Raw genomic sequence first — 17,723 nt, 5'->3', positions numbered from 1 at the left:
GGGGATCAGCTTCCATGTCGGGGATCAGCTTCCATGTCGGGGATCAGTTTCCATGCCGGGGACCAGCTTCCATGATGGGGGTGGGTTCTCTGAGCCAAGACTGAATCAGTGACGAGGTCAGCAGAGGACAGACTGTGCAGCGGCCAATTTCCCCATGGGCAGAGGTAAGGTGGGGGTCCCTTTACCTCCCTCAGGCAGGGGGCTTGGGTGGAACAGTTCTTACAAAATTCCGAAGCAATGAAAAGAGACGTGTGATACATGTGAGCAGAGACAGGGCCGGCGGGGTGAGAAGGGTCCACGTGCGCGAGCTCCCAGCACCTCCATTACCGGAGTCATCTGACCCGTGGCAGGGATTGTGCATAGGGCTTTTGGAGCGATGGGGGTGGGAGTCCTCCATCTTGATTGTGGAGCTGATCTCATGAGTGTACATGTTTCTCAACATTCATCCCACTGTGGGTTTAATATATGTGCATCTTACCATGTGTGAATTATACTGCAAATATAGTTGTTGAGAAAAATTAACACAAAAAGCACACCCACCCATGAAGAAAACCCAAGGCACGCAGAGTGCTGGCTGCAAACACACTTGGGGGGTCTGTGATGTTCTCCCAGGGATGCCAGCCCTCACCAGTCAGAGGCTGGCCTGCTGGGCCCTTCACTGAACCTGTGACCTTTCTGTGCCGCAGGAAAAGGAAATAATCATCTCCACCCAGGTGTGTTATGAACTTACCTTAAAAAGGTCTATGAAATGCCCAACACACAGTAGGTCCGCACTGGTGGACAGCAGGTGCCGTGGGAAGAGTAAGGCCTCCAGGACTCAAGCCTCCACCTAACAGGTTAAAATTGAATAATTCTGATCACTATTTTCACTAACCAAATTGGAAAATGAACTTCTTAATCATGATTCATTTTGTTGGTGAACAACGGGCAGGATTACAAATTGGTACAAATCTTCTAGTGGGAATTTAAAGATCGTAAGCGCCTTTATAATGTTTATTCCCTTTGACAAACTAATTCCACTACTAGAAATTTATCATAATGAAAAAATGAGACATAATCACAATGATTTATGTACAAAGTTGTTCAATGAAACATTACTTAGACTGACAACCATCCAAATGTCTACAAACAGAGAAGATCAAATATATTAGGGCACAGCTGCAGGGTAGAGCATTCCTCCTCCAACTGAGAATTCTGCTGCCTCAGGCCAGGCTCACCCCACGCTGAGGACGGCGGGGGCCCTCGGAGCCCAGGAGGGTCCGGGCTGCCTCACAGCCGAAGGGGCACCTCCTGGGCTGTCAAAGCGATCCACCCGAAGATCACTCAAAATAGCAGATAAATAAAACTAGCATCCTTGGCTTTGGAATGAGCTGCGCTGCAGGAAGGGAGGAAGGGGAACTGCAAAGTGGTCACCCTCCAAGTTCTGTTTGGGCCAGTTTGTTAACATCAGTGTGTCTGCTGGGGGACACGCCAAATGCATCCAGGGGAACACCTGGCCACCAGGACGGCCTCACAAGGTAGTCCCCACCGCGAGCCGTGGGGGACCGAGGCCACCTCCCTTCCTCAGTGGCGTGGAAGAGTCCTACTTTCTGTAGGGCCCTCTTGGGAACAAGAGGCGAGTTTATGCCATTGGAATAGGGTGGGGTCAGCAGAGAGGCCTGAGAACGGGGACCAAGGGCAGCGCCTCCTCCTGGAAGGGGGCGCTGGCCAAGACGGACTCGCGCCTGCCTCTGGAGCCTCGGTGACCCTGCCCCTCTCCCTCGTGCGTGCTGGTCAGACCATCGCCAGCAGCCCAGCGCCCGCGGTCCTGCTGGGTCAGGACCACGCATGCGGGGCCTTTTGCTCTGCTGGCGGTGACCAGCCTCCTTCCCTCTCCTGGGTCAAAAGGAGCAGAAAGGGAGCACGCCTGGCTCTTCCATCTTAAACTCCTCCTAAATTTAGGACGTTTTCCCCTTATGAACACGCCCTTTTTAATGCTGCATTTAACTTGACTTTTTATTCCCAAGTGGTTTCCAAGCTTCTCAGAAAGGGCTGAAATTCACAAAGTCCCGGGAAGCCACTCTAACTCTGGAGGAGGTCGTGGGCGCCGTCCCTGCCTCCAGAGCAGCAGCGAGCGCAGCCCGAGGGCCCCGTGGAAACATCACTGGTGCTACGGAAGCGCATCGCAGGTCACTCCCGTAAAAGCCCTGCGTGGCACCGCTGGGCCCCGAAAATGGCAGAAAGTCTCAGCTTCCAATTCTGTCTCCGAAGATGCGAGCTCACAAGCCACGAAGGTTCCGGTCAAGTGCCCAGGACTGACACTCTCCCTTCTGGTCCAGTCATTTTAAAGTTCAAGTTAACTTAAAGATTTATTAACTTTTTGTTAATATTGATTTGAGCACATGAGAGGTAGAAGCCAGTGCGTGTGTAGCACAGACGTAGACAGCAGAAATTGGTGGCGGAGAATTCGAACCTGAGCAGGCCCGCAGCTTTCTAGGTCTCCACGCTTGTTCCCGCTGCACGTTCACGTGGTCTTCAGAGGTCACATCACAAGGACACTCAGCCACCACGGCAGCCCCCCACCAGCCCGGCCAGCCTTCCGAGGCTGCGGGCGGCGCCTTGGTCCCCGTGCATCCTGTCCCTGCTGTTTTGGACTCTCTGCTCTTACCCTGAAGCCGGTGCCCTTTAGGAGTGCCGCTCGTGGCATCATCATGTTCATCCGTGAGCTTCAGAAAAGGAAGCGATCCCGAGGCTGCGTCGTACCTTTTAAAATGCTGCTTCATGCTGGCACCTTCAGGGACACCACCCCCATTTCTTTTAAGATTATAATCTCCATAATGCGGAGTCAGCAAATGCCAGATGTGGAGCAGTGGATGTTTTCTTAAGAAACAAGAAAGGTGAGAAAGAGAGTGTGGTTGTTTTTCAAGTCTTGCCAGCAAGAAAAGGCAAGGACGACACCGCCCCACCTCCCAGGGTGACGCAGGTGAGATAGGTTTCTCCAAAATGGAAATATTGGTTTATTTGAGCAAATGAATGTAATTCAAGGTTGTTCTGGGGGGAAATGCTGATATTCTGCATGGACACGCATCATCTTTAAAAAGTTTGTCTCCGAATTACTTCCAGATGACAACTGCCTGGCACGGTCGAGCGTACCGTGGTGCGCACGCCTGTCGCGTGAGGCTTGACGTCCCACAGACGCACACCCACACGTTCGGGGTCCAGCTCAGCCCAAGTTCCAAGTCCCGCTCTTCTTTTCAGTGTTTCTACAGACATCCAGCAGCTGCCCTTTAGGAAAGTCATTTAACTTCCCTACAGTTTTTCTACAAAATTCACAGCCTAAGAAATTACTAACTGCATATGGCCCCATTGGCTGGGTACCAAGCAAGCATCCTCACAGCACACTCTGTGTCTAGGTGACCTTTTACTTATTAGAATAAAAACAAAGTCATGTGGTCTCCCACTCAGATCATATCTATGTTTGGCTTCATGCTATGATCCCAAAGTACCAGTCACATTGGGAGGAATAAAACTTCTGTCGTGACCAAATCCTCACACACTTGTACGCATTTCCCTCCTGGGTGGTGAGCGTGCACAGACGACAGCTCTCGCTCAAGCTCCAAGCTGGGCCTGGAGGTGGTGAGAGCCCTGCCCGCCCCCGGGACACACAGGCCTTCCACCGTCGCTGCACACACTCAGCCACAGGCCGGCCAGAGGACAGTGCTGCGACAGGCCAGGTACCCCAGCTGGAGGCCCAGAGGGGTCTTCCCTGTCGGCAGGTGCTCGGGGAAGAGCCGCGCAGCACGGCCCAGCAGGTGGGAGGTGACAGCCAAGTTTCGGAACCGGGGAGGGGTACAGAGCTGCATGCCGATGGCCAGTGTGGCTGGAGCTGAGCGCTGAAGGGACAGTGGGGAGAGTGACACAGACTGAGGCAGAAAGACGGTCAGGAGCCGGATTACACCAAGGCCTGACAGACCAAGGTGAGGATTTTGAACTTTATGCTAAAAGCAGACGTTAGCTGGTTTTCAGGAACGACACTCTCGGGTTTGTGCTCTGGGAGCCTCTGGAGTCACGTGGAGAACGGGGTCCTTGCAAAGCTGCTCAGGAAAGACCATCATGTTTCAGCGGAGTTGACAGTCACTGAGCCCAGCCAGGGGGCAGGGCCAGGACCTGGCACCACAGCCCTGAGCAAACCCCGCTGCGTCTCGAGCCGTAGGATGGCCTTGGTTTGGTCTCGCAAGATTCCTCATCTGAACGTGCAAAGACCGGGAACCTCCCTAAAACCCACTGTGCTCGCACATCTACGAGACACAGCGTTACACGCGCACCAGTGACTGTGTCACCTGGGTGCGTGCACTCACTGTGTAAGTCATCTTAATGCCTTTAGTTATGGCAAGTTTCCAACACACACACAAGGGGCGAGAAGGGTGCAGCCAGCCCCACCCACAGCCAGCCCCGCGACTGGCCGCCAGCAGCCCTCGCGTTTCACCTGCACCCCGCCCGCTGCCAGCACCCCGTCTCGTTACCTTTAAGCAAATCCCAGACATAATATTGTTTCATCCATAATATTTCAGAATTTTTCTCTAAAACCTAAGTACTCTTTTTGTGTTCGACTTAACAGTAATAACCTCTCACATCTAAAAAATGTACAAGTACTGCTTAACACCATTAAACATCCAGTCGGGCTTTATGTCTCTCCAGTCAGCTCATGAATTTTTAAACTGTTTTCTGACTAAGTCGCTTCTAATCTGCGGGTCCCCTCATCCCTCTCCTTCTGCCCTGGACTCGGCCAAGCAGATCCTACTGGTGTCCAGACTGTGTCCTCAGCGCCCTGGACTCCTGCAACGGGATCAAGGCGTCTGACCAGATTCAAGTTCAGTTTTCTTGGCAAAAATACTTCCTCCACTGTGTTGCTGGCCGTCTACTCAACGACGCAGCGTGTGCACCCGAGTCACGCTCGCTCAAGGGCCTGCTTGGGGGGCACCCGGGTCTCACAATTTACGTCTCGGTAACTGCCGGCTGCTGTCAGGCTCACAAAGGCACAAGATGAAAAACACGGTTGTCTCCCTCCTCCACTGATGGAAGCAGGGTTACTGAGAGGGGCCAGTTCCAGAGCTGGGCCAGGAGGGCTTGTGAGCCTGAAGGTAAGACACACCCGGGAGGGTGGGGACCGCCCACCCTGGGGCAGCAGCAGACTGTGAGCCACTGAGGAACATCTACACTGCTGTGGACAAAAAAGGACCGCTCGTCCTGACTGCAGAGGGCCAACCAGTCAGGATGGAAGGAGGACGGGCGTGACAGCCCTCGTCATAACGAGAACTCTTTGCAGAATTTCTGGAAGTCCAAAATTACGTCCCTATGAAAAGTTAAAGGAAAAAGGCCTAAGGAAAAGTATGTGCGCCCCACCTTCCTTTCTGTCTCACCAAAGTCCCGGAAGGCGGTCCCTGGAGCGTGGGCTGCAGGCCTGAGGCTGCAGGCCGGGCCCTCAGGCAGGCGTCACCCACGCTCCGTGCTCCTCAGAACTTGGGAGCACAGGTCCAGCGCCAGCTTCACCCCTGCTGAAGGGACCTGCCTTTTCACCTCCTTGTTCTTGTCACAGATGCTCCTTCCTGCCTGGTTCCTAGCAAGGCTAGTCATGCCGGCGTAGCTTGGGCAGTGAATCGTGGACACTTGTCTGTAAATACCCACGTGTTCATGTGGATGTTTTGGTCAATGTACCTGAACTTCCCCCTGCAAATGACGTAAACCCTGAAAGCTGAGGGACCATCTGGTTCAATGTCCCATTAAAACGTAAGTCTCAGGAGGGACCCAGGGAACCACGTGCACCAATTTTCAACTGGCTGGCAATTCCAAAGCTGTACCTTTCGGTCTCAGTTTGCCGTGTTACTTGCTTACCTAGATGAAAGATGAATTTCTTCCCTGATTTTACTAGAAGGCTGGGAAAGATGAAAGTGACATTATCTTTAAGTGCATTGAGGTCCTTTCATAGAATGGGCTTTGCGAGAATCCCAGAATATTCCATAATCTTGAAACTAGATAAGCCATTTGTTATCCGAGTCAGGTCACTGCTGAAAGTGAGAGGGAGCTATGGATGACTCCAGGTTAACAAGCGTAAACGGGATTGAGTTCACCCCACTCTTTCACCAGATCCTGTAGCCTCTTGAAAGAAACCTGGTGACCCCCTCAGTTATTCTAGAATATGCTGCTAACCCTTAAAGTCAGCAGGGGACAGAAGCCTAAATCTCCCTCAGCCGCACTTGGCCCTGACGCTGACTTCTTTCCGTGGATGCAATCTCTCCACTGGAGTTTCTGCCCGTGAGCAGTTATTCCAAAATAACAAGCCAGAGGGGTGGGGAATGGATGGGGTTGTGTTTCAGAGGCAGAAGCCCCAGCCGGGTGGCTCCTGGGTGCCGTCTGGCCCCAATGTTGTTATCTTGGTCTCCAGTCCACTGCACGTGCTTCTCCATCCTTTACACACACGAGGATGGGCATCAGGACTGGTTAACACACAACACGCTTTGTGTTTCCTCCGCAGGAAGAGTCCAGAATTTCTGACTGTACAATAACGACCGATGGAATAAATTCATCACAGTCACTGAGACAAAGGCAACCTCTTCCCTCTCATTAGTTAAGCCCTCTGCCTGTTCCCCTCTGACCCCGGGAGTAAAGCACTTTTCCCCAACACTAACTTGTCCTCGAGAGCTGACCACTGAATGGCACCAGTGATGCGGTCTGTTAAATCCCTGTCGTTCTCAATAAGAAGCTGAGTTCTGACAGATAATGATCAAACCAGGGTCTGGAGCCAGACTGCCCAGACTTGAATGCTGACTTTGCCACTTACCAACCCCGAGCAAGTACCTTCACCTCCCCAAGCCTCAGTCTCCTCAGCTATAAAATGGGAGTAAGGAAGCTACTATCTCGGAGGATTAATGAGATAATTCACATGGAGGTAGTAACCACCCAAGAAGAGTGTTTTTATCATTGCTGTTGTCTGTCCCATGGCAACCGTGGTTGAATTAGGAGGCAACTAACTCTTTTCAATTAGCTAGAGATAAACCCACAAATCAATGAATAAGTATTACTCGAGGACCGAAAGCCTTTGTCATGACGACATTAAAGTGCTCTGTGGGTATTTAATCCAAAATGAGGCTTTGTTCCAGTCCCGATAAAAATAAGGCTCCGATGGAAGGTGGCCAGCTCCGAGGCTTCTCAGCACTGACCGGACATGAAGAGCCCTCAGGTTTCCGTGCAGTTCAGGGGATGCTCAGGGAATCAAGCGACCAGCAGCACCGCACCCGCCCCTTCCTTCTCCTGACAGTGACCTTGGAGGGTTCTCTGAGGTGGGCAGAGGAGCGAGGAAAGTTGCTTTTCATCAATCCAATGAAACTATGCAAAGACCTGGGAAACAGAAAAGCAGAGGCCGTTTCTGTCCTCACGGCTTCGGACGAGTATGAGTGAAAGTCTGCTCTGACGCGGGGTGAGTAGGTACACCTCTGGATGTCGTTCATAATATTTATTTTGGAAAAATATTTTAAAAAGGAATTTCTTCATTAACAAAACAGTAAAAAAAAAAACCTCAAATAACATTTGCACAATATTCCATAAATACATTTATATACAAAAAAATATAATCACATAGACCCGAAGTGCCTTTGTACATATTTACCAAAAATTTAAATTATAAAAATGAACATCACAAAATACTCAAGCTTTACAGATATCATGAAAAATATTTTTACAAATCCAAAAAATAACGCACATTTTTTTCCACCTAGAAAAAACACATTTTAGTATCAAAAAGGACAATAAAGGCAGTGTTTGTGATTCTAATTCAAGAAGAGACTGGCTCATAGAATCCAACAGACACACTCCAAGCAGTGCGAGCTTCTCACGTAGTGATCAAGTCCATTCATTTAAATATATATTCTTTAAAAGCAACTGTCCATAGTGCAATGGAAACGTCCTAAAAGGCAGTGCGACAGGCGCCTGGAACGCCTGCCGGCCGCCCCCTCGGCAGGAAGAGGACCTGGCTTCCCAGCAGCAGTCACGAGCACCTCCGCTCCTCTCAGCAGCATCGTCGGGGCAGATATCCTTGGAAGTTCACTTATTCTAAGAGAAACGGGAATTCGCCACATCACCTCCACTTTACACCTAGGGGGGCCAAGAGACAGAGGGGAGGTTAGCACAAGTCATAGGCCCGGTTCCGACCCGGCCGGGCTGAGGGTGGGTCGGGCAGCCGTGCGCTGACCTCAGTTGCGATGACGCACTCGTCCTTCTCCTCGGATATGACGTACACCGACTGGTACTTTGTGTCTTTCGAAGTGGAGTACACAGAGTCCGGCCTTTTTCTTTCAGCTGCTTCTCCACTAGAAGGGAAATGAAAGACATCCATAGTCAACACGTGAAAACATTTTTGAACAGTACAATGACCAGTGCTTGGAGGAACACAGCCAGCTGGTCCCCCTGCCCGGCCTGGCCCGAGGCACCCCGCGAGGGTCGGGCACCCTCCCCGCTGCTGGCCTTCCCGCCTGTCCCCTCTGGCCCGTAGCACGCACCCCCTGAGGGTCGGGGCACTCTTCTCCTCCCCCGCAGAGCCCTGGGGCTGGCTCTTGGCATCACGTTTGCTGTGGGGCTCCCCGCTGGCAGCGGCACCCTTGAGGTCCTGCAGCAGGTTATAGCCCACGGCGGGGTCGCAAGCCTTGAGGCTGTTCTTCTCGGTGCCGGGCTCCGTGTGCAGGTCCACCTTCTTGTTGGTGTTCTTGATCTGCGTGGCCCCGATGACGCTGACAGAGATGTCCTTCTCCCGCCGGCGGTTGGCCAGGTTATTCATGGTCTCCGCCTCCCCCGGGCAGGGGTCGGCGGGGGGCCGGCGCTTCTGCAGCCTCAGCCGAACGCAGACCACGGCGGCAGCGCAGCCCAGCAGCAGCGTGAGGACGAGGACCGCGCCCGCGCCGACGGCCACCCAGGGGAACGCGCCGGCTTGGCCCTCCACGTATTTCTCGGTGAGGTCCACCACCACGGGGCCCGGGGGCAGCTCGGGAAGCAGGAACTGGCAGTTGGGGCCCCCGTAGCCCCGGGCGCACTCGCACAGGTAGCGGAGGGCCCGCTCGTGGCAGGTGGCCCCGTTGTGGCAGGGTGCGTGCTCACACCTGCTGACGGGGGCACTGCAGTTTGTGCCCGTGTACCCGGGGGGGCAGGTGCAGGAATACTCATTCACGCCGTCCCGGCACGTGCCGCCGTTGGCACACGGCGAAGAGGCACAGTCGTCCACGCTGTCGTCACAGTGCCTCCCAGAGAAGCCGGCTGGGCAGCGGCACACGTAAGCATCGCCAAGGTCTACGCACTGCGCACCTGGGACACGGACAAGGGCAGCGGCTTGTCACCCAGAAAATGCCCTGAAGCACGTGCTGCCCCGGCCGCTGCGTCACACACCAAAGCAGAGACACAGGGGCAGACCGGACAGAGGCCACCGCTTAAGACAACATACATCAAACACAGGCCCACGGCGAGGGCCGGGGTGGGGTTTCTGGTCAAGCTCCATAAATCACCTAAAAAATACAGGCTAATACCTCCTGACATGCACCGTGCAAAACGCTTTGCCTACAGTGCTGCATTCGCCTTCACAGCAAGCCAACAAAGGACCCAGTTTACAGATGAGGAAACCAAGGCTTAAAGAGGATGACGTGCTTGCCCACAGTTACACAGTTAGTGACAAGTAAGACTTGAAACAGAAAGAAAGAGAAACGAAGAAAGGAAGGGAGGGAGGAGGCTGGGGTTTGGTCTTTGTCTTTCCAGAGCCAAGCCTGCTAAACCTCCCTATTCTTCCTCTCTAGACATGAAGCACCCACTGCTCTATTGGTTCAGCGGCTGGAAACCAACAGGAGAGAGAGCCTGACCCCAGGACGCCACACCTTCTGTACAGAACATGGAGAGCAAAGCGAGCTGATTCCTCTCCATCGATTATCACACCCCACGCAGAAGCTCCAGAAGCTTCCAGAATGGTCCAGCCTGCCTGGGGCCCAGCTTCCCCCTCTGTGAGTTTGCTTAGGGCGCCCCCCCCACTCGTGGAGACCATACATCCTCGCAGCGGACGGCTCTGCTTGGTGACAGAGCAGAGCTGGGCTTCCCTCCAAAAGCGCAGTGGCTGGGCTAGCGCTGGGGCTGACCCGCTGATGTTCGGAGTCTCGGGCACCCGAGGCACCGCAGGACGGCGCGCAGGTCATTGCGTCTCCACCTGCGCCGGGCCCTGCGGACAAGGAACGCCCCTGCCTGCCTTCCTAGCTCCCTGGGTGCTTCCAGACTCAGGGATGAGATTTCTATGAACAGTTTCTCACTGTTCAGACGGAAGGGCTTCTGAAACGCAAGGCAACTCACAAAGTGATGAACTCAGCCTGAAACTAAACTCTGCGCTTCTGACGCGTTCTCACCAGTGTGGACCACTGGACAACGTCTCGGATGGGTCAGGCGGCCCCCTTACCATTGGAACAGGGTGAGGAACTGCAGGAATCCATTTTCTTCTCACAGTTAAAGCCAGAGAAGCCCCCAGGGCAGCGGCAGGTGTACCCTCCCTTGGGGTTGTCCGAGCACCGTCCCCCGTTGAAGCAGGGGCCGTCGGCACACACCATGGCACTCAGCTCGCAGATCCTGCCGTAGAAGCCAGGCGGGCAGGTGCAGGAGTAGCTGTTCTCGAGGTCCTGAGTAATGGAGAAGATGAAGAAAGCTTTCCTACATCGTTCCGAGGGACCCACACGGTCTGTCTCAAACCAGGGTTCCCGGTTCGGCAGGAGAGCCCACGGTGGCCAGACTCACCGTGCAGCTCCCTCCATTCCTGCAGGGGCTGGCACTGCACTCATCCACCTCCGTCTCGCAGTTGGCCCCCGTGTACCCAGGCCGGCAAGAGCAAGTGTAGCTTCCCTGGCCCGTGTTGGTGCAGGTGGCCCCATTCTTGCAGGGCTTGTGGTGTGTGCAGTAGTTCAGGTCTGTGAGGGTGGAGACGGGAAGAGGAGGAGAAGGGAGGCCCAGGGTTAAATTCGGGAGACCGTACTTCCCTGAGACAGAGCCCGGGAAGCCAGGCTGCCTGGCGGGGGACAGGAGGCTTACCCTGGTTGCAGAAAAGGCCCCCCCAGCCTTCCTGGCAGTTGCATTGCCAGGGCTGCTGGCAGGTGCCGTGGAGACAGCCGGGGTACCGAATGCACTGGTCACAGTACCGGCCCTGCCAGCCCACTCTGCACCTTGGAGGAGAGGACAGAGTCAGTGGACGCTGACGCTACCGGCTTCCTAGCAACACCTTTCCCAATCACGAGAGACTGTCTTCCAACAGCATCAACACCGCTGGTTCTCAAATGAGGCAGGACACTGGACCGTCCTCAGGAGCTTTAAACCACGTGGATGCCTTCGTCCCACGTCAGAGGGTCTGACTCTGGGTCCAAGGGCCAACCGGGGCAGCATCTCTAGGTAATTCTAATGTGCTGCGAAGTTTGAGAACCAACTAAACTCTCTCTTCTTCTGTGCCAATTCTTTTTAAATCTCCATCTGTAAGTTCCACACCACTGAGGAGTTTAGATGGATGACAGCCCTTGACCCTATGCCCGTCCATGTGTTTATTTAGTAGAAACACAGAAAAACAGCTCCCTCCAACCAGCTAATCTTACCTGCGGTTTTCAAAAGCGCATCTAGAGATGCTTTACTAATACACTAGGTGTAAAAGGACAACAAGAAAAAGAAAAAAGCAGCTCTTGCAAACTTACTTGCATTCCCCTGGCTTGTCGCAAAACCCATGTTGCTCATCGCACCCCGGCAAGCAGATGGCTGCGAGAAGAAAAGGCACAGCGTCAAGCCCACCAGAGTGGCCCCCAGCACAACAGGGCTACAGACCGTGCCCAGCTCCGCCACAGAGCCTCGCCGAGCCCCGGGCATCGACCGTCCTGCCCGGTAACCACCGCGGACTTTACTCAGCCCAGGAGGAGCATTCTTCTTAACACAGCGGCTCCAGGACAAAAGAGCGCGGAAGCCCCCCCACACACCCGGCCCCTTTTCTTCTAAGAGAGGGTCAGAAGTCCTTCCCCCTCCTCCTCCCCCACTTCCCAATTCTATGCACAAAGCTCCACCTCTTAATACCCAGAAAGTGTGTGTGTAGATAAGGGTGGACAGCTGGTATGCAGAGTACCAGGGCAAGACAGCTGCTCTATTGTCTGTTCTCTCCCAGCAGCTGCCCCAGTGCAACAATACCGGCCTCCCCCTCGCCCCCCATGCCCCCACCCCTCACACACACCCCAGCGTGTACACCACACACACACACACACACACACACACACACACACACATACACACACACACACACACGTGCACCCTTTCCACCAATGAGAACAGGCGTGCGTCCCAGCCGCCTATCCCCGGAGAGATCTAATCGATGGCACGCGCGAGCTGGGGGCGGGGACAGACTCCAGTGTTTGAATAAGAAGAAAAAAAGTTTAAGTTTATGGCAACCCCACGGTGAGGGAGAGGGAGGGTAGCCAGGAGGGAGGCGGCAGGCCGGCCAGAGGTCCCGGAGGGGGTGGGGAGGCTGGAGGCTGAGGTTTCAGCTGGCTCCCTTCTCCTGGTTATGAAACTCATTAACAAGCCGCTCCACAAGTTTTTAAGACAACAGAGCCAGCTCAGGCCAAGGCGAGCTCAGAGGAGCTGTGGAAAGCTGTGCGGGCTGAGCGACAATGACACTGCAGGTACGCGCAAATCCAAACTGAGAAGCTGCGTCTCCCGGCGAGAGGTTCTGTCCTGCCAGAGAAGGTTCCCAGGCTCGGGGGCGGAAGCAAGGTTCCCTGGGGTTTCTGGGGAAGCCCTAGGACCCACCCCACCTGACACCTAGAGTGCGAGGTGGCAGTGAGGCAAGTGGGGTCCAGCTGAACCAGGCCCAGGAGCCAGCCGGTCCTCACAACCCTCCTATGCCCCCTGCACCTGTGCAGCTACCCTGCCTGCCTGGAGAATACAGAACTACGGCAGGCAGGGCCTAAGTCACTTCTGTAAAGGTATGTCCCCCCTCCCAGGCAGGGTACTACGTGAGCATCCCGCAAGCAGGACAAGCAGGGCTGGCAGGCCCAGGCCTCGAAACACACCCACCCACGTCCATAGACCCCGCGAGTGAAAGTGTCGTGAACAGTGGAGTGTTTTTAAACGGGCCAAGCACACCAACTCCGGAGAGAAAATGAAGCACTTTTCAATGAGAAGCTGTCTGGGCAAAGAGAACTCCTTTGGTAAAAGCACGCCCTGCACACAGCCTCCTCTCTGTTCCTCCCTTCCTTCCTCCCTCCCTTCCCTCAGGCTTACTTCCTGACCCCTGGCCCTGTGTCCAAAATCCTCCCTGATTAAGAAAGGCAGCTTCCCATAGCGGAAGTTGAAACGTCTAAGTTGACCCCAACCTGCCACTGGCTAACTGTGGGGTCTCAGCAAATCTCTCTGGTTCCCTGGCCCCGGTTTCCCCACCAGAACATCTCTCCGGGGCTAAAACCCCAAGATGCCAGCAGCTCGGAGAATATGTCCCCACTGCCGGGGGTGGGGGTGGGGGAGCAGGCCTGGGGAGGGGTAAACTGAGGGAGCGGCGGCCTCCCGCAGGGACTCACGCTCAGTGCAGTACTGGCCTTTCCAGCCAGGGTTGCAGACTTTTTCCCCTCGCTCCCCGCAGGTGAAGTGGCCGAAGGCGTCGTCGCGGGGGCGGCAGAAGACGGAGCAGCCTTCCCCGTAGTAGTGTTCGTCACACACGAATCGGTAGGAGTACTTGAGGTCTGTGCGACCGCTGCTGTGCAGGTCCTGGGACCACTCCTCGCCCACCGTCAGGTGCCTCTGCGTGGCCAGGCGGCTGATGAGCCTTTCCGGGTTCTCTGCAGGAAGAGGATGCTCTGTTGGTTCTGACTGGGAACCCAGAGGCTCGGGGAGTGAGGGAGGTGGAAAGGATGCTGGGCAAGGAGGCTGAAGGCTCTTCTCCTCAACCTTCCGGAGTAACTTGCAGAATGAAAGATGCAGACGTTTGTTTCTGGGGAGATCTGAACTCAAATACATAATAACTGGAGACGCAGTTTGCACAGTTTGGGAGCGTTTTGGTTTGTTTTTACCTGTTGCGAGGTCATCAGGAGAATCAGAGTGGAGAGCTTCAATGATCAGAGAGAAGGTTCCCTGGAGGAAGGGGGAGGAGACAGAAGATAAACCAGAAATGTTTAAAAAAGAATCAAAGCTTTCGGGACGACCAAGTCGTCGCAGGTCTGTGTGCAATGTGTCGTGGGGGGGGGGGGGGGGTCTCTGTACATCTCTTGTCTGATTTCACTTTCCTTAAGGAAATGGAAGAACTTTTTAAAGAGTGGTTTCCTGACGTGTTTTTTCAGCCTGTTAATACAGGATATCGCAGTAAAAAAAAAAAAAGAAGAAGAAGAAAAAGAAAAGGAAAAACGATTGCGCGCAGCAGGCGGGGCTGGAGGGGCTTGTCTGCAGTCTCCTGGGGAAGGCGCCAAGCAGAGGGCCTGGGGGCTGTCAGGCTGCGAGGGCGACAGAACAACTAGCCAGTCCACGAGCTGGGGAACTAGAACTTTCCCAAGTGAAGGGGCCCGTTCAACTTGGGGGCTAGGCGCAGAGACCGGATACGGAAATGTCCCGGGTCCTCAGCCTCTCTGCCTCACTCTATCCCGGCTGTCACCTCCCACACTCCCCTCCGCCGCCGCCGCCGCCGCCGCCTGCAGATCACCCGGGCGTGGAGTCAATGCCCCAGGCCCCCGCGGACCGCGGCGCCCACCTGCCCAGGCCCAGCCGCGCGCCCCCGCCGCGCCCCGGAGCAGGGCTGGCGGCCGCCTCCCTGCCCACCTGCCGCCCGCCCCGCCCGCCCCGCGCCCGCAGGTGCGGCGCTCACCGGCCAGGTGAAGCCAAAGGGGAAGCGGATGGGGTTGCTGAAGGCGGTGTCCGCGCCCGCGCCGTCCGGGAGGCTGAAGGAGTCGACGCCCAGCACCGGCGTGACGGTGCTGCCGTAGGTGCAGGGAGGCTCGGGGGAAACGCTGGCCTGGTAGTGCTTGAGGCACACGCGGAAGAAAGTCCTGCAGGCGCACGGCGGCGGCCCCGCGCCCCCGCGGCAGCAGTTGCGGTTCCCCAGCAGCCCCTTCTTGTTGACGAACTCCTGCAGCTTCAGCTCGAACACCCCGGAGCTCCAGACCTGCGGGCGAGGCTAGGGCGTGGGGCTCCAGGCGCGGGGAGCCCGCCCGGCCGCGTCCTGCCCCGGGCCCTGCCCCCCGCGCGGCCCGCGCCCCGGGTCCCCCCCCACCTGACGCCACAGGGAGCCGGAGAGCCCCGCTGACAGCCTACCTGACGGCGCGGCCCTTAGGACCCCGCCTGGCAACTTACCTGGCACAGCAGGGCCGAGAGCACGGCGAGGGCCAGGGCGCACCGCCGGCCCATGGTGCACCGCCGGCCGCGCTCGCTCTCCTCGCGTCCCCCTTCTCTTCTGAAATCGCCAGGGAATGCTCGGGGAGGAAGGTGTCTCCAGGAGCGCGGGCAGGAAAGCGCCGCCGCTTTGCCTCGGGCTGGGATTATCCGGACTTCTTTCCTCAAGGGTCCGTCTCCGGCTCTTTCCGAGGCCGAGTTTCCTTAGATCCTCCCTGCGGAGGCGACTGCGGCTCCGGGGATGCACGAGGGGGAAAAAAAAAAAAAGGCTCCCCGGAGAGATTGCTTCTGGCGCGGCAACTTTCGGTTTTCCCCTCTTTCTTCCAATCCACGAGTAGGTAGGGGTCGTCTGCTTCCTGGTTTTGTCTCAAGATTCTTCGCAAAAAAAAAAAAAAAAAAAAAAGGAGGAAAGAAAGAAAGAAAAAAAAGAGAGGAGAGAAAGCGTCCAGATATTCAGCCCAATTCCCGACGAGCTGCAGGGCTCCCCGCGAGTCCGATTAGCGAGCCGGGGTCTGGAAATCCCACGCGCGAGGCGGTAATCCGGCGCCGGCGGAGCGCCCGCGGGCGCGGCCCGGCCAGCTCACTCGGCGGCCGCGGTCCGGGGAGCGCCCTGGACCCGAGTTTTTCCCAGGGACCCAGCCAGTGCCATCCAGGTCAACACCCGGGGTCCCGGACCGGGTCCCGGCGGAGGCTGCGCGCCAGGCTGTGCGTCTGGTGCGGCGCCGGCCGGGGCTCCGCGGGCGCGCAAGGGCTCGGGCTCGCCCCGCGCCGCCGCCTTATATCCCGCCGGCCGCCCGCATGGCTAATGAGATGCAAATGAGCAGCCCCCCAATCTGGCGAGAGCTGTCACAAAGGAGCCACTTTTCCAAACCCTCCTCTCAATGGATCGCCAAATGGTCAGTGAGCTGTAAAATGTGCAACCCTCCTCCCCGCCCCCACCCTCCCCGCCCCCGGCCCTCCCCTGCCCCCGCCCCCAGCCCCCCACCGCACGAAACGCACTCATTTACATTCCTGTAAAACGTTCACCGCAAGAATCCCCTCTGCGCCCGAGGCTGGTGCCGCCGCCCGGGCTCCTCGGCGCTGCCCTCCCGGCCACAGGCTCGCAGAGGCCCCGGGACCCGCGGGGATGGCGCTGCGCCCCTGCCCTGCCGTGAGCCACCCGGCGGGTGAGGCCGCGTCCGGCCTCGGGAACTCTCCGGTCGCCGCGGCGCCCGCCTTCGTCCCTGTTGCGCGCCGCGGCCGGGGTCTGGCGGCGGGGGCGAAGTCGGAGGCCCAGTTCCCGGTGGGCCGCCCCTTCTCCCGGGCAGCCTCTTCCTAAGGAGGAGTCTCCGGGGCGGGGGACCGGGCACGAGAGGGAGGGGGCAGGCTTGAGCGGCGGGCAGAGGGTGGCGAGAGGGCAGCGGCAGTTTCGGGAAGTTTGGGAAGGTCTGACACCCAGACGTCTCCGGGCAAGGACGGCGACTCTGCGTCTGGGAACACAGGGGCGAGCGCGGCGCCCCCGGGGACCCTATTGCCGCGAGCTCGGGGTGTCCCCGCGCTGGTCGGCGGCCGCTGGGGGGCGGGGTCCGGCTAGCGCCCGGGATCCTGACGCCTTAAACCACCGCCCCCCCTCCGCCCCAAAAACACACACGCACCCTTCCGGGCGCTATTCTCGGCCTCCGACACCTTTCCTGGGTCTCCGGCCCCTTTCTCCTGTGTCTTCCCCCCTCGGCCTCCCTCTGCTTGGTAAAAAGTGAGTTTGGTGTGTGTCGTTCGCGTGGCTGTCATTAAGGCAGTCTGTTATTGTGCGAGGCTGAATCAGTGGCTCTTTGTGCGCTCAGCTGTATGGTAATGCAGACCGCACCTGCTCCCCGCACAATGCGGAGAGAAAGAGCTCCCCTCCGCGCGCGCCGCGGCCTCTGCAACAATGTCCGGCACATGTTCTAAAGACCCTCTAGCCTGGCCGACTCAACCCGCAACCTTCGCACAACCATCACCTTATTAGGGTTTACACGTCCATCAGACACTAGAACTTTTGTTTTCATTTTTTTTTAAGGGAAATGAGTTTATTGGGAGGGCCGAGAACACACGTTATCACACAATGAGCTATCTAAATTGCTCTCATGGTTGCGGGCGCAATGCAGAGTTAAGGTGGGGCCTGGACTCCTACTCCGGCATCCAGCTTCTTGCTGGGCGCACTTCGAGGTCTCTCTCCCACCCCCACTGTCCTGGCAAAGTGTGACTTTCATTGAGGCAGATGTTGAGATCACAGTGTACCATGTAATGCACGGGAAGAGGGAAAATTCTCAAATACCAAAGTAATCAGTTGAAGTCATTCATGGCCATCCCTCCAGCTG

The 17,723-nt window shown here is 56.6% G+C and overlaps 1 protein-coding gene across 3 annotated transcripts; it reads right to left on the bottom strand.

Moving 5' to 3' along the window:
• Positions 1–7,466: 7,466 nt before the first annotated feature.
• On the bottom strand, positions 7,467–17,493 carry DLL1 (delta like canonical Notch ligand 1). Of its 3 annotated transcripts, none has more exons than XM_027080835.1 (11): positions 16,387–17,493; positions 15,349–15,762; positions 14,864–15,160; positions 13,590–14,139; positions 11,724–11,784; positions 11,077–11,207; positions 10,786–10,955; positions 10,454–10,670; positions 8,532–9,327; positions 8,225–8,342; positions 7,467–8,127 (listed from the first exon to the last, which is right to left on the bottom strand). In XM_027080835.1, the coding sequence occupies exons 2-11, from the start codon at positions 15,400–15,402 to the stop codon at positions 8,122–8,124; spliced, it is 2,400 nt and encodes a 799-aa protein (XP_026936636.1). In that variant the 5' UTR covers positions 15,403–15,762; positions 16,387–17,493; the 3' UTR covers positions 7,467–8,121. The 3 variants fall into 3 exon arrangements, with proteins under 3 accessions (XP_026936636.1, XP_026936628.1, XP_026936647.1); XM_027080846.1 differs by lacking the exon at positions 16,387–17,493 and having other exon boundaries at positions 7,475–8,127; positions 13,590–13,847; positions 14,079–14,139; positions 15,349–16,327; XM_027080827.1 differs by lacking the exon at positions 16,387–17,493 and having other exon boundaries at positions 15,349–16,329.
• Between the last annotated feature and the right edge of the window lie 230 nt (positions 17,494–17,723).

This window comes from Aethalodelphis obliquidens, unplaced genomic scaffold (assembly GCF_003676395.1).
Source record: "Aethalodelphis obliquidens isolate GAN/ISIS:26980383/991018 unplaced genomic scaffold, ASM367639v1 scaffold3, whole genome shotgun sequence".
NCBI classification, from domain to species: Eukaryota; Metazoa; Chordata; class Mammalia; order Artiodactyla; family Delphinidae; genus Aethalodelphis; species Aethalodelphis obliquidens.
Note: the sequence above shows the minus strand (reverse complement) of the source record. Positions and strands in the feature narration are given on the sequence as shown.